Source organism: Rattus norvegicus, chromosome 2 (assembly GCF_036323735.1).
Source record: "Rattus norvegicus strain BN/NHsdMcwi chromosome 2, GRCr8, whole genome shotgun sequence".
Lineage (NCBI taxonomy): Eukaryota > Metazoa > Chordata > Mammalia > Rodentia > Muridae > Rattus > Rattus norvegicus.
In genome coordinates, this window is record NC_086020.1 from 191,712,047 (window position 1) to 191,725,753 (window position 13,707).

General features: G+C 48.4%; 1 protein-coding gene across 1 annotated transcript in view; it reads right to left on the reverse strand.

The window, feature by feature from the left end:
• Atp1a1 (ATPase Na+/K+ transporting subunit alpha 1) overlaps window positions 1–13,707 on the reverse strand; it is a 28,104-nt gene that overhangs the window by 2,736 nt on the left and 11,661 nt on the right. Inside the window, exons 4-21 of the mRNA NM_012504.1 lie at window positions 13,005–13,208; window positions 12,340–12,453; window positions 11,797–11,931; window positions 11,571–11,688; window positions 10,908–11,176; window positions 10,223–10,421; window positions 9,431–9,540; window positions 7,369–7,503; window positions 6,726–6,918; window positions 5,386–5,561; window positions 4,300–4,436; window positions 3,202–3,352; window positions 2,764–2,932; window positions 2,487–2,641; window positions 2,204–2,327; window positions 907–1,052; window positions 655–785; window positions 131–232 (exon numbers count right to left, since the gene is read on the reverse strand). Coding sequence (NP_036636.1) covers window positions 131–232; window positions 655–785; window positions 907–1,052; window positions 2,204–2,327; window positions 2,487–2,641; window positions 2,764–2,932; window positions 3,202–3,352; window positions 4,300–4,436; window positions 5,386–5,561; window positions 6,726–6,918; window positions 7,369–7,503; window positions 9,431–9,540; window positions 10,223–10,421; window positions 10,908–11,176; window positions 11,571–11,688; window positions 11,797–11,931; window positions 12,340–12,453; window positions 13,005–13,208 — 2,768 coding nt within the window. The remainder of the gene's footprint in view (window positions 1–130; window positions 233–654; window positions 786–906; window positions 1,053–2,203; window positions 2,328–2,486; window positions 2,642–2,763; window positions 2,933–3,201; window positions 3,353–4,299; window positions 4,437–5,385; window positions 5,562–6,725; window positions 6,919–7,368; window positions 7,504–9,430; window positions 9,541–10,222; window positions 10,422–10,907; window positions 11,177–11,570; window positions 11,689–11,796; window positions 11,932–12,339; window positions 12,454–13,004; window positions 13,209–13,707) is intronic.

Here is a 13,707-nt window from a genome sequence, read left to right on the forward strand (position 1 = left end):
TTTCCTGTCGTCTAGTGCAGAGGAACTAGTTCACACACCACCCGGACTTCAGGCAACTCACACTCGGCAGGAGGGGAAAAGGCACACAGACTATGTCTACACCTTTTGGAATGTAAGAGGCTCAACTTACTTGAGGGGATACATCCTAAGGGCTGCACCCATCCCAGGGCAGTAGGACAGGAAAGCAGCAAGAGCTGTCTCTTCAAAGAGGCCAAATATTAAGATCTTGTTCCTAAAATTCAAGGGAGACAAAAGTTCATACGTTGCAAATGCAGATTTCTTTCCTGGTGCTGTGTGTCAGGTGGCAGCATGAGCTGTCATCGAGATCTGAGTGGCAGGATGGGGGTGGGGGTGGGGGCAGGGGGATGAGCGTTCTTCTTGGCTGGCATGGATAGCATTTTGACATTGTAACATCCTTGTACAGACTTGAGATCTGCAGGTGGCGGGGAGAACTTAGAAACAAGCAAGAAAACCCAAACCTAAACTACCCTTCAGGCTTAAAACTTTTACGCTGGGCTCTATTCACAGGTATCCTGACGTGATGCTGCCTTCAGGGTGCAGGCCGGTGGAGATTCCAGGAACTAGGTCATGGATGTCGGGTGCTGAATTTATTCTGAGGGTTTGTGTAAAATTACCAGATCCTTCACAACTTACTTCATTCCCTGCTGGAAGACAGAATTCCTTCTGGTCTTGCAGATGACCAAGTCAGCCCACTGCACTACCACGATACTGACAAAGAAGGCCGTGTGGCAGGTGAACTCCACAATCTTCCTCTGCTCGTAGGTCTGAAAGGTGAAGCAGGCACCTTAGCCCAGGCTCCTCCCCAGCTCGCACAAGTGGCCATGCTGCCGGTCCTCAGGGCTGGAGGAGCACTGGCTTCCATCCCCCCAGTAAACGGTTACTTACCCACTGCTGCCCGTAGCTGTCCTCCACATCATTGATCCAGCGGTCATCCCAGGTCTCTCGGATGCCCAACAGGTGAAAGGGCAGGAAACCGTTCTCAGCCAGAATCACAAAATAAGTGAAGAAGCCTCCCAGGGCCTGGATCATACCTAAGTTGGAAAAACCCTCTGAGTGCTAGACCTGACCCAAGGCACCTTCTCCTCTCTCTCCACACCATCACCTCAGCAGCCCCAGAGAATTCTGGAGCTGGAGACAGAAATAGATGGGTTTCCGGGATCCCCAACTGATGAAGGCACAGGAAGGCTGTCCCTTACATGCTGAGGGATGGGAGGGAGTACATGGAACACACTGGGCTCAAGGCCACTCTGCTCTTTGGGAATAAGATACAAAGGTCTTCCTTTTAAAACACCCCCTCCCCCATTAGCTGCTTCTGTCAGGGCACAAACCCAATAGGAAATCAGTTTTTCTACTATTTAATCTAAAAAATTATAATTTTTTTCTACTTTAAGACTTCCACACACTGCCACTTTGATGACCACCCTTTTTCTCTTGCTATCCAATCCAGCCAGGAAACCCAAGTTTCCCAGGACAGAGTCATCACTCTTTCAAAACTTGGTCTTCCTCAAAGATGTGGAACCTTGCTGCCAAGGGTCAACTAATAAACACTGGTCATAGTTTTTATATACTGCTAACCCATGCCTTCTCTAGCAAGTATTCACAGACCTAACTGCTGGCCAGATCCAATCACACATGGTGGCTTTCACCTGGCTCTCTTGAAGGAGACAGCCATTAAGAAATAGGGGATTTGGATTTCCTATCTACCAGCTCTCCTACTGACTGGTCAGTCTGCTGGAGCAGAAACCAGTGGGAGATGGGGATGGGCGAATAAACCATCATTTGGAGAGGACCCATTGAGCAAACTGTCAAACTGATAGGATTTTATGGTGTCAAATTCTCAATCCCATGAGGCAAAGCGATGTGCCCCCCCACCCCCCCCACCCAGGGGAAGCGTCTAAGTTGACAAGTGCAGACCCAGGCACTGATATTGCACAGGGCTCTCAGATGGGAAGGTTGCCACCGCTGCCATCACAAAAGCCACCAATCAGGCAGCTGAGGACATCTTCCATGGCAGACTCCAGTCTGGTCCCCATCTCCCTTTACTGCACACTCAGAACTGAACCCAGAGCCTTACTCTATAGCTGAGCTCTCTCCTCATCCATCACTCTCCAGTCTGAACCCTGCCACAGCTTATCCCACCAGGTCCTTCCTAGCACATGCCCTACACAGGGGCAAGGCTCACCGATCTGTCCATAGGCCATGCTGATCAGACGCTCGTTCACAAGTTTGTCCGTTTTGGGATTTCTGGGCTGCCTCTTCATGATGTCACTTTCAGCCTGTTCATAGGCCAGAGAGATGGCGGGAACCTACGGGAGGCGAGAAGGAACAGAACCTTTTATTATAAAACTCTTGCTCCACTGAGAACCTCTTTTCATATACCAGACTCACGGGTCCCAGGAACAAGACCTGGTAGCAGCCCTCGGGGATATATTACCACTACTTGCACGGTTACGACACTCACGTACCATGTCAGTGCCCAAGTCAATGCAGAGGATGGTCACGGTGCCCAGGGGCAGTGGAATGTTTGCAATAATAAATATCAAGAAGGGGGTGATTTCCGGAATGTTACTTGTTAGGGTGTAAGCAATGGATTTCTTCAAGTTATCAAATATCAGACGACCTAGAAAAGCAAGAATGTTTTTACTGTCGGGGCTTGAAGAAACGGACAGATGAAACGGAGCACAAGCTCGCTAACTGCCCTTTGGGATGAGCTGTCGGTGAGCCTCTTAAAGGTGCTCTCACCTTCTTCTACTCCAGTCACGATGGAGGCAAAGTTGTCATCCAGAAGAATCATGTCAGCAGCTTGCTTGGACACATCCGAGCCAACAATCCCCATGGCAACCCCAATATCTGCCTTTTTCAAAGCTGGAGAGTCATTGACACCATCCCCTGTGACAGCCACGATGGCACCCTGTCCAGAGGAGGAGATGGGTAGGTTAATAAAGCACAGCAATGGTAAAAATTAGGGGAGGGCCTTCTGGCAACCTCCACTTCACTGAAGACAGGAGCACCCATTCTGTTGTTCCACAAGACTCCACTGGGGCTTAGCTCTGGGCTATAGTACAGCTGAATCCTTCTTCCTTCGCCTGGAACTCCCCACCACACAGAGAGCCTGTTCTCTCTAGTTAGGTGCTGCTTTCCCCAGAGCCTGATGCCCCATGGCCATTGTGGCTCACTGACCTGCCGCTGGCAGCCCTCCACAATGATGAGCTTCTGTTGAGGAGAGGTCCTAGCAAAGACAATCTCCGTGTGGTACCGCAAAATGTCATCCAGCTCCTCAGAGGTCATGTCCTTCAAGTCACTGCCATGTACTACACAGGCCTTGGCATCTCTAGAATTGGGACCAAGAAAGTAACAAAGGTCACCTACCCATTCCACAGCACTTCCACAACAGAACCAAGACCCAAATGACTTCCCTGTCACTTAAGAGCTGGTCCTGTTCAGTATTTATAGATTGTCATATAGATCTCCTCATTCAAGGCTCACAGCCACGGGTGGGAGGCCTGCTTGCCGCTTCCCTCTCCCCAACTCCATCAGACAGACTAACAGACACATTCTTAGAAATGGCAGAGCTGAGAGAAACCCTTTCCTAAACCCAAATTAGGGCAAGAAAGCCCAGACCACACCAGAATGAAAACAAAACATCAGTCTCCACCATATGCTTTTTAATTAATGAGCATGTATGCTCGGGTGTGCATGCATGTGGCTGATGTGTGTATGTAGAAATGCATGCCAAGCCACACATGTGGAGGGCAGAGGACATCTTAGTGGGGTCCTTTCTCTCCTACTTTCAGATGTGTTCCAGGGATCAACCTCAGGTCACCAGGCAAGCACCATTACCGCCCGAACACTTTACCTGCCTTCTATTACCCACGTTCTACTTTGATGAACTCTCCCTTCTTTGTTGCCTGAGCTACCTGAACAATTGTCTTTTCTCCTTTATTTCTTCAGTGTGGAGCTGGAAACCGACCAAGCACGAACAGCCCAGTGGCTAGTGCAGACAATTTATCACCTGACCTCTCCAGTTCCGGGCGCTCTGAACATCCCTAAGCCTCTACTTCCCAGTTCAGCAAGTGGGATTCCCTCCCTGCCTATTACATCATCACAGTAAGAACTCAGAACAGCAAGCACCATGTGGATTAATGTGACCTCTCCCTATGAGCAACAAGGTCACGCTCTCTCTAGTAGTGTGGGAGCACTCCCTACTCCCTTGGTGCAAGCCAAGAAACAAATCAGTCCAGAGCCAGGAAGGGACTATACTTCAGCTTCTTGCCGTACCTGGGGTTCACCTGGTTCACTGGAATGTTGAGGCGGGCAGCAATGTCTTCCACGGTCTCGTTACCTTCTGAGATAATGCCCACCCCCTTAGCAATGGCTTTGGCTGTGATTGGATGGTCTCCTGTGACCATGATGACCTGAAACAGGAAACTGAATGGTAGGCATCAACTCATCAAAAATATAAACACATAAAATATAAACACATATTTCAGAAAAAAACACAGCCCAATGCCATGACTATATCCACAATGCATTATGTTGTATCTCTTTTTACAGAAACATAAAAGTCACATTTTTTTAAAACTATCAGAGTAAGAAGACCTAATATCGGTTGGGCTAGGACGCCGTGTATACTGCTGGATAGCACTTCCACACTCATCCGGTTCTGGAGGACGACTATAGATTTTATTTAGAGTATGTGTGTATGAGTTTGTGTCAAGGGGTTGGGGACAGCACACCAAGTGCGGGAGTCCTTGGAGGCATCAGGCCCCCTGGAGTCTGAGCCACAGGTGGTTGTGAGCTTCGTCAGGTGGGTGCCGGGAACCAAACTCAGGTCCCTAACCACGCAGCATGTCCCCAGCCCATGGTTTCTTTTTTTTTTTTTTTAATATTTAGAAAAGTATCCTTTAAAAGAAATAAAGTACTGAAAAGATAATTAATATCAAGCTTCTCAGTGAAGGATCCTCAGGAGCCTGAGGACAGCAGAAGCAGCCTCGGGGGTAAAGGCAGCACAGTACTGAGGCCCTCAGAAAAAGAACAGAGACCGAATCACTGAGAAGCCAGCTCAAAACATGGGGTAGCATGCCATTCACTGCATTTCCAAATTTAAACCTCAACCTTTCAAGAGTATCTGACCCTTCAGGGTTACACCTAAGGCTTAGGAAATGAGAGATGGATAGACACTATTGGGGGGGGGGGGGAAGGGAGGGAGAGGGAGAGGGAGAGGAAGAGGGAGAGGGAGAGGGAGAGGGAGAGGGAGAGGGAGAGGGAGAGGGAGAGGGAGAGGGAGCACTGTATGGACCAGGGCAGTGTTTGGACCAGGAACCACAGCTCTGTGACAAAGCCAAGGAGACAAACAGGCCATACCTTAATCCCAGCGCTGCGGCATTTGCCCACAGCATCGGGGACAGCAGCTCGAGGAGGGTCAATCATGGAGATAAGACCCACGAAGCAGAGGTTATCCACGGGGAAATTGACTTCATCAGTGTCAAACTGGAAGCCTTCGGGAAACTGTTCGTCAGGCAGAAGGAGGTGGCAGAAACCTACAAGGGAGGGCAAGTACCTGTTAGGTTTCCAGTGCCATAGGCTGTGAGGGTCAATTGCAGTCCTTCAAACCATCATGACTATATGGGCTACATGTTAAATGTCAAAGTTTAGGAATAATACAGAGTCAGTGAGAGAATAAAAATGGCCAGAGGACAGAATTCAGAAAGAATTATCCAGGGTCAAGAATACTCAGTGTGGGGACCATTGGACCACTAGCTTTAGCACCATGCCGTTAGGCTGCTCAGTGTGATGAATTATACATAGGCACCTTATCTGGAAAACTGAGACTTTCTTCCTATCTAGTCATTGTTACTGAGCGCCTGTATGGGCATTCACAGGAGCGTCTCTGAAGACGGACACAGAACAGACATCCTGCTGTGATTGTAACACATGGCTGTCCATTTTAAGACATAAGACATTCAGACTTTGCCTTCAGCACTGTGTGACAGTCCCAAGAAGAGTAGATCCCTCTTACTTGGGGTTGGGAAAAGCAAAAAAGCAAAATGACCTTAGAGAAGACAGTAGTCTTTCTATTGGGCAGACATGTGGGAGAAACTGCCTATAGGTTAGTTTTGTAGGAAAAGGTGTCTGACCCAGAGAACTAGACCAAGTGATTGGTTCTCAAGTACCTTTAGATACCAGGAATAATCAAATAATGGATTTGTATCTACCAATATATAAAATATTGTTAGTGCCAGTTGCCCAAATAAATTTGAACAGAGGGCAAAATAAACTTCTGTGCCAACCTCAGCAGTTGCCCGGTTAGGATACAGTCAGCATCCTGGCTTTCTGGCTTGCTGCTGGTTTTATGAGTGGAGTGGTCACTTCCCAGGGGCCAAGAACAGTCATCTTAGGTATTACTTAGGCACACCAGAAACAAACAGATTTTAATTAAGCTTACAGACCATGGCCATAACAATGAGGTTAGACAATAAACTGCCACCCCCACCTCCTGCCATATAGAACTGAGTATCGTGAAGCCACAGGTCAGCCAAGCAACAACACTGTTTGCCAATATAACCATTATTTCTCCACACCTCTGCTTTAAACAATGTAATCAGCAGCGTGGCTCCCCTACGTTAAGAGGAACACCCCGAGAACACGGAGATCGCTGTGCTTGACACAGCTGTGCTCAGGAGCCATGGCGGTCACCTGCATACCTAGCACACGCTCTCCAAGGCCCCCCAGCTCTAGGTAGGCATTCTGAAAGGCGTCCTTCAGCTCTTCGTCCAGGGGCTGCTCCTTGCCGTGGAGGAGGATAGAACTGCATCGGTCCAGGATCCTTTCTGGGGCGCCCTTCATCACTAGCAGGTGCTTAGGCTCCGATGCGTTTGGGTTCTTGTGAATGGAGAGCTGTGAAGATCATTCAGACGCAAGCATTAGGAGGCTGCACGAGGCAGCTCAGGGAGGAAGGTCGGCTTTCCTAACCAGTTAGTACCTGCTATAATATAAAGCAAACTAAGAGCTCCTTTCTCACGGTACATGCTGATTTTACAGAAGCAGGCATTTACTGTATGCCTAAGTGAAGACACATCTAACATACACATGCTCACAGAGACAATCATGAACTCCTGGAGAACGCTTGGTACAATCTCCCTCCTCTTCCAGCCCCCAACTCCAAGGTCCCCAACAACATTCTGAGAGAGGTTTCATTTCTCCTACTGATATTCAAATAAAAGGAGACTCCCAAATTTAAAGTCAGACAGAGCTTGGGGAGCCTGACTGCGTGAAGAATGTCTCTTCCTCTAGCTCACGAGCCCCAGGGTCCCCCATGCCCCGTGTGAGTGTCCCTGACTGGCACACCTGGTACTTGTTGGTGGAGTTGAAAGGAATCTCCACTATCTTGGTGTACTTCTCCCTCATCTCCATCACGGAGCCACAGCAGACCTCGATGCACTTTAAGAGCGCCGACTCGGAAGCATCTCCCGCTACTGCACGCTGGGAACAGAGACATCGTCTGTTAATGACCTGGGAAGGCTGATTCATACGGCATCGCTGGGAAATAGTAAACTCTGGATGTACTCCAATCTTGTCAGTGGCAGAGAAAAGAGGTGAGAAGTGACCCAGACCAGGCTGTTCACAGTGCCCCAGGCTCCGGGCTAACCTCCTTCCCCATCCATATCAGCTTCAGGTGAAAGGGTGCCTGGAGACATCACCGACTTCCCTACCTACTGGAGTCTGCCTTTACCTTCCCCTGGGCTGCTACAAAGCCTCGCACTCAACACTATTCACAACTCAACACTTGTGGCTGTAAGTATGGGAAAAAACAAAACAAACAAACAAACAAACCAACCAACCTCAAAGATTTCTATATCACTCATTGCCTCAGCCTTTAAAGCGACATGGCTTAGGGCTCAGAGCCAGGCACAAGCTGTCAAAGGCTCCATGTATGTGCAATGTGCAAAATCATCTGGGCTTGAAGCCTGTGAGCTGGACGCTCTTCCCAGCCCTGGCAGTAGCATAATCAGGTGGTGTTAAGTCACTGTCCTTGCTTTGGGACACACACCTATGTTTTCTATGATCCACTTACTCACATGACCACACAACGGTTTTGACCTACCAAGCATTTCTCCTGTAAACAACTTTTATACAGGTGAGCATTTTAGACCTCTGACATGTGAGCCTGGACACGAAGGTGAGCAAACAGACTCTCACAAGGACAGCAGCCCTGTGAGAGAGGGGTGGTGGTGATGACCATTTGAAAAGAGGAAAGAGGGGTTGGGGATTTAGCTCAGTGGTAGAGCGCTTGCCTAGCATGCCTAGCAAGCACAAGGCCCTGGGTTCGGTCCCCAGCTCTGAAAAAAAGAAAAAAAAAAAGAAAAGAGAAAAGAAAAGAAAAGCCAACTATCAAGCAGAATAAAATTACTTTCAGAAACCTTGACAGGGAGGGAAAATAATGCTATTATTTTCACAGCTTGGCTACCCTTCAAATATCTCTTGATAATTTTTTCTTTTTCTTTTTTTTTTGGTCAAGAAAGATAGAAAATGCCCACTCTGAGGTAAGGCAAAACATGAGGCAGCCATCTTCAAGTGACTCCCAAGCTAAACAACATCTTTCTTAAACCAACTCCAACCCAACGCCAAGCAAACAGCCTTCAAAGAATAAAGCCCAGCCTCACAAGACAAGCTGCCTCAGTTAGGTCTGAGCCTCATTCGCTGATGGCTGGTTTATATAGAGAACTCCCACAGGCCAGCAGCATCACAGAGGACAGTTGGGGCCCGGGAACCTCCCCCAGCACCTGAACATCTGTAACTCGGGGTTCTTCTGAGACTCAGTAGCACTTGAGCAACACAGTAAAACCCCAGCCACCGCAAACTGTGTGAGTATTCCAGGAGGCTGCGACTGCCTTGATCTTATTTTTGCATCATTAGCAAGCAAGCTAAGAGCAAGTAGTAAGATAAGGGAAATAGCTGAGCTATTTTAAGAACATTAATGGCTTAAGAGATTTACTGGAATCTAGTGTATCTGAACATGCGAACACAATTAGAATCAGTAAGGCAGTCTCACTGTCCCCTTGGTTAGGTGCTGTCTGGGGGATGGGGTACAAACTGGTCTACTGAGGCTTTTCACCAAGACTTTCTCAGGTGTGATTTTTTACTTTCTTTTTCTAGTCGTCCTTGATCAGTATGGACTGTGGCCACTGAAATCACTTTGGAGTTCTGGGCAACACAATCTTTGCTATAAGGAGCGAAGTTTCCCACAAAAAATCTCGAGCATTCTGCAATGAAGCTGTTTGTCTACATACAAAAGCAAGGTGCTGTTTGGAAAGAATGATGGCGTTCTTATGTTCTAACCACATCCTTATCCCCATTCCCCACCCCAAACAACCAAATAGGCCAGAGCCCTTCTCAGGGGCAGGCATACCTTAAGGATAGGCAGGTTTTCTTGGTTAGCCTGAAACACTGCCCTGTTACAGAGACCAGCAATTCTGGACAGAGCGAACCAGGTGGCTGACGTCTTGTCAAAGGAGACCCCTGATGGAAGGAAGCAAGAACACATGACAGAAACACGATGTGTTGGCTTTTTAAAAATTAATTTATATGTGTGTGCTCTCTGTGTGTGCGGGCACACTCTCGTGAATTTATGTGGGTCACATGCATGCAGGTGCTCAGAGAGACAAGAAGGCCATTGATTCCCCAGTGACTCGAGTTACAGGCACTTGTGAGCTGCCTGCCAGGCTCTAGGAATCAAACCCAGGTCCTCTATAAGATAAACTGCTAAACCATCTCTCTGGCCCTAATATTTGTTCACTTTGAAGACTGTGCCAAGTTATCAGTTCTGTTAAAGCCCCATAAAAATCTGAAATGATACATCCCACCTCCTAATTAAAGACATTAGCGTCTAGTAGTTCCTACTCGTGGGCACAGGGCAAATTAATTGTTCTACCTTCTCCCTCTCTCCATCCAACAATAACTATTAAACCAAAAACCAGAACAGTGTCATGGGCTTAGAAAGAAGCAAGTAGGAGGGCAGGAGGGCCCAGAGAGTGAAGGCTGGCATGATGACCTGAGACCTACACGTCAGGAGAGAACAGACTCCTGTAAGCTGTCCTCTGACCTCCATGTGTGTGTAATGGCATGCCCGCACCCACAGATACACAAAATAAATAGGCCAAGGTGAGAAGGAGCTCCGGCGTTAGGTGGGCTCCAGTCTTACCACTCTGATTCTCTGTGGTGTCAGCTTCATGGATTTGATTGTCAAACCACATGTGAGCCACTGTCATCCGGTTCTGAGTCAGAGTTCCAGTCTTGTCGGAGCAGATGGTGGATGTGGACCCCAAGGTCTCCACAGCTTCCAGGTTCTTCACCAGGCAGTTCTTCCTCGCCATGCGCTTGGCAGTGAGCGTCAGACATACCTGCAGACATGGCAGGCAAGACGGGGACATCACCCATCCAGGCGGGAGCACACGAACTCCACTACATCTCAATATAGAAGACATCTGCTTAACATGCAATTTCTTCAACCTTCTCCCGGAGTCATGATGTCATGAAGATGGCAGGGACTTCCTCCCATTTCCAATAAACAATGTGATAAAAAAACGTAACAAAACAGAACTTATCAAGCCTATCCTCCGTACTGACCTCCACGTCACTATTTTCCATTGCCCTGAGCTGGATTACATAACTTAAAAACATGATATGCTTTGGGGCTTCTATAAACCTGTGCTAATGTTTTCTCTGTCAAAGTTTACCATGTGATGTGGAACCAAAGACCGCACAGACATAAATAAAGAACATAAATATAGAAGTTGGCATCTCCCTGTCAGAGGCTCTTGGCTGAGCCCTGCACCCACACAAGCTGATCTGAGCGATGGCAACTGCTGCTGTCCCAGGCATCTTACCGTGACGGTGGCCAGCAAACCTTCCGGCACGTTGGCTACGATGATACCAATGAGGAAGATGACAGCCTCGAGCCAGGTGTACTCAAGGATCAGAGAGAGAATGAAGAAAGACACCCCCAGGAACACGGCCACACCCGTGATGAGGTGGATGAAGTGCTCGATTTCTTCAGCAATGGGGGTCTGGCCGCCTTCCAGCCCAGAAGCAAGGGTGGCGATCCTGCCCATCACGGTGCGATCCCCAGTGTACACAACGATGCCACGTGCAGTTCCTTGAGAAAAGGAGTGTGGGAACTGTGTTAGCCAGAGGCCAGAGAATGTGCTTGGTTTCAAAGAGTACACGCATGTAGATTCTTGTCGTTTATTTAAGCAGAATCAGCTCTCTGGGTAACTTGCTGCCTGTTTTAAAGCAGCAATCCAGTGATGGGATTGGTACACACTGCCAGGAGAGCAGAAGCCACACTGGCCTATTGCTACCAGCACAGAGCACTGTGAGGATGAAAGGAAAACTTCCTGGACTTTCCTGGCAGCAGGTAAAGCCTCTCTGCTCTGTGCTGAGAAAAGCTGTCAGGATAAAGCCAATGAAATGAAGAACTGTGCCCCCCTCCTTCTGTTAACACCCACAATACTACTAAGACATGCCAAAGAGTGCCTTAAATAGCCCACCTTCAACACAGTTGGTTGAGAAGAAGGCAATGTTCCTTGTCTCCAAGGGGTTCTCGTTTGTGAAATCCGGGGACCGAGTCTGGGGTTCTGATTCACCAGTGAGTGAGGAGTTATCCACCTGTGTGTGAGGAAAATAGTACCAGGTGATTCCCCAGTCTCACCGTGGGCTGCTGTGCCCATGTCTACCGAGCCAACCTAGCCAAGAGAGGTCTCCTGCTTTGCCTACCTTGCAGCCATTTGCAGATATGATTCTGAGATCAGCAGGGATTCGGTCTCCGCCCTTCACCTCCACCAGATCACCAACGACGACATCCTCTGCGTTGATGCTCATCTTCTCTCCATTTCGAATCACGAGGGCTTGCTTCAGAGGGGAAGACGGTTGACACCGTTAGATGGAGCCCAACAAAGCAAGGGTAAAGCTCAAGAAGAAAACCAAGTTACAAATGCACTCATCCCTGGGGCTGCAGCAAAGAGCACCCTCATATTTACACAAAACACTGCAGCTCAACAGTTACCCAGAGCTCCTCCCACTCGGCACTGCCCTTGTTCTTTTTTTTTTTTCTTTTCTATTTTCGGAGCTGGAGACCGAACCCAGGGCCTTGTGCTTACTAGGCAAGCGCCCTTCCACTGAGCCAAATCCCCAACCACTGCCCTTGTTCTGAGACCTCTTAGGCAACACCGCTTAATACCTGGACTATCTTAATGTCACACTAATTTATGGTGTGAGAGCTGTCAATCTCCCAAAAGGGAAGGATAAAGCCTTGGGTACCTGAGGGACCATGTTCTTGAAGGATTCCATGATCTTGGAGCTTTTTGCTTCTTGATAATAGGAGAAACAGCCAGTTATGATGACGACAGCAGACAGCACGACCCCGAGGTACAGCTAGAAGGAAGCAGACAGGTTAGAGCCAGTTGGAATAGTCAGGTATCTCAGACTGGATAAAAAACACGTCTGGAGGGGTCACGGCTTCAGAGACAGGGAGCTCATGTCTTCACATTTATCTCTCTAGAGCCTGCAGGCAGGAGGGTCAGACAGAGACAGAATCCGCTACAGATCCCTGGCCACTAACTTTTTTTTTTTTCCAGAGCTGAGGACCGAACCCAGGGCCTTGCACTTGCTAGGCAAGCGCTCTACCACTGAGCTAAATCCCCAACCCTGGCCACTAACTTAATGGTCTTTTCCAAATATCCTTGGTGAGTATATTTCCCCTGCTTCATGAAAACAATGGTATCTTTCCAAGAACTCCTACAGAACAGACTTTTCTAGGCAAGTCCAGTACACATCGACTATTGGGAGCCAGAGCCAGGCTAAGACCAGAGCAAAGCCACTAGCACCATCAGGCAGACCTGCTGTAGGAGGACCCAGAGTGGGAGAGGAAGGGAAGACCACACAGGTCTAGGAGGCGATGGCGCTACCGTGACTACACAACTCACATCATCATTTGGTGGTTCCTCTTCTGTAGCACTTCGGATGCCATAAGCCAAGAAACAAAGAATGGCTCCAATCCACAGTAACATGGAGAAGCCACCGAACAGCTGCCGACAGAATTTGACCCACTCGGGAGTAGTGGGAGGGGGCGTGAGGGCGTTGGGGCCATCCCGAGCCAGGATCTCAGCGGCCCTTGCGGGTGTTAGGCCCTGAGGAGTAGAGAGGTGTACATCAGACAGAGCACACCAGCATCAGCTACCACACTCTTCCAACAAGAAATCCACGGAAGAAACAGGCTCTCGGCTGCAGAGCCAGGTGAAGCCTGGCTAACTCCCCCAAAATAAGCAGGAAATTCCAAAAGACAAACAAACCCCATTCCCCTAGGAACCCAAAATACCCTAAGACCTCATTTAAAACTCCTTTTAAAAGGAAATATGGAAAATCTGAATCAGGTTGATTTTTTTCCCCCTAAGTTTTATACCGAAAAGATCTCGATATTAACTAACTGGTTTGGCTTTGCGAGTTAGGAGCTCTGACAGTTTTCTGTACACTGTCTCTATAAGGGGAAGGAGGGACATCTAAACACAGGAGGGCAGGAAAATTGTTCTGCAGGAATCCAAGTCTCACTGAGTTAACAGCCAAGTTGTAAGTACAGAACTCCATTCTCACAATGGTAATGAAAACACTGGTCTGGCAGGGCAGGGCTCA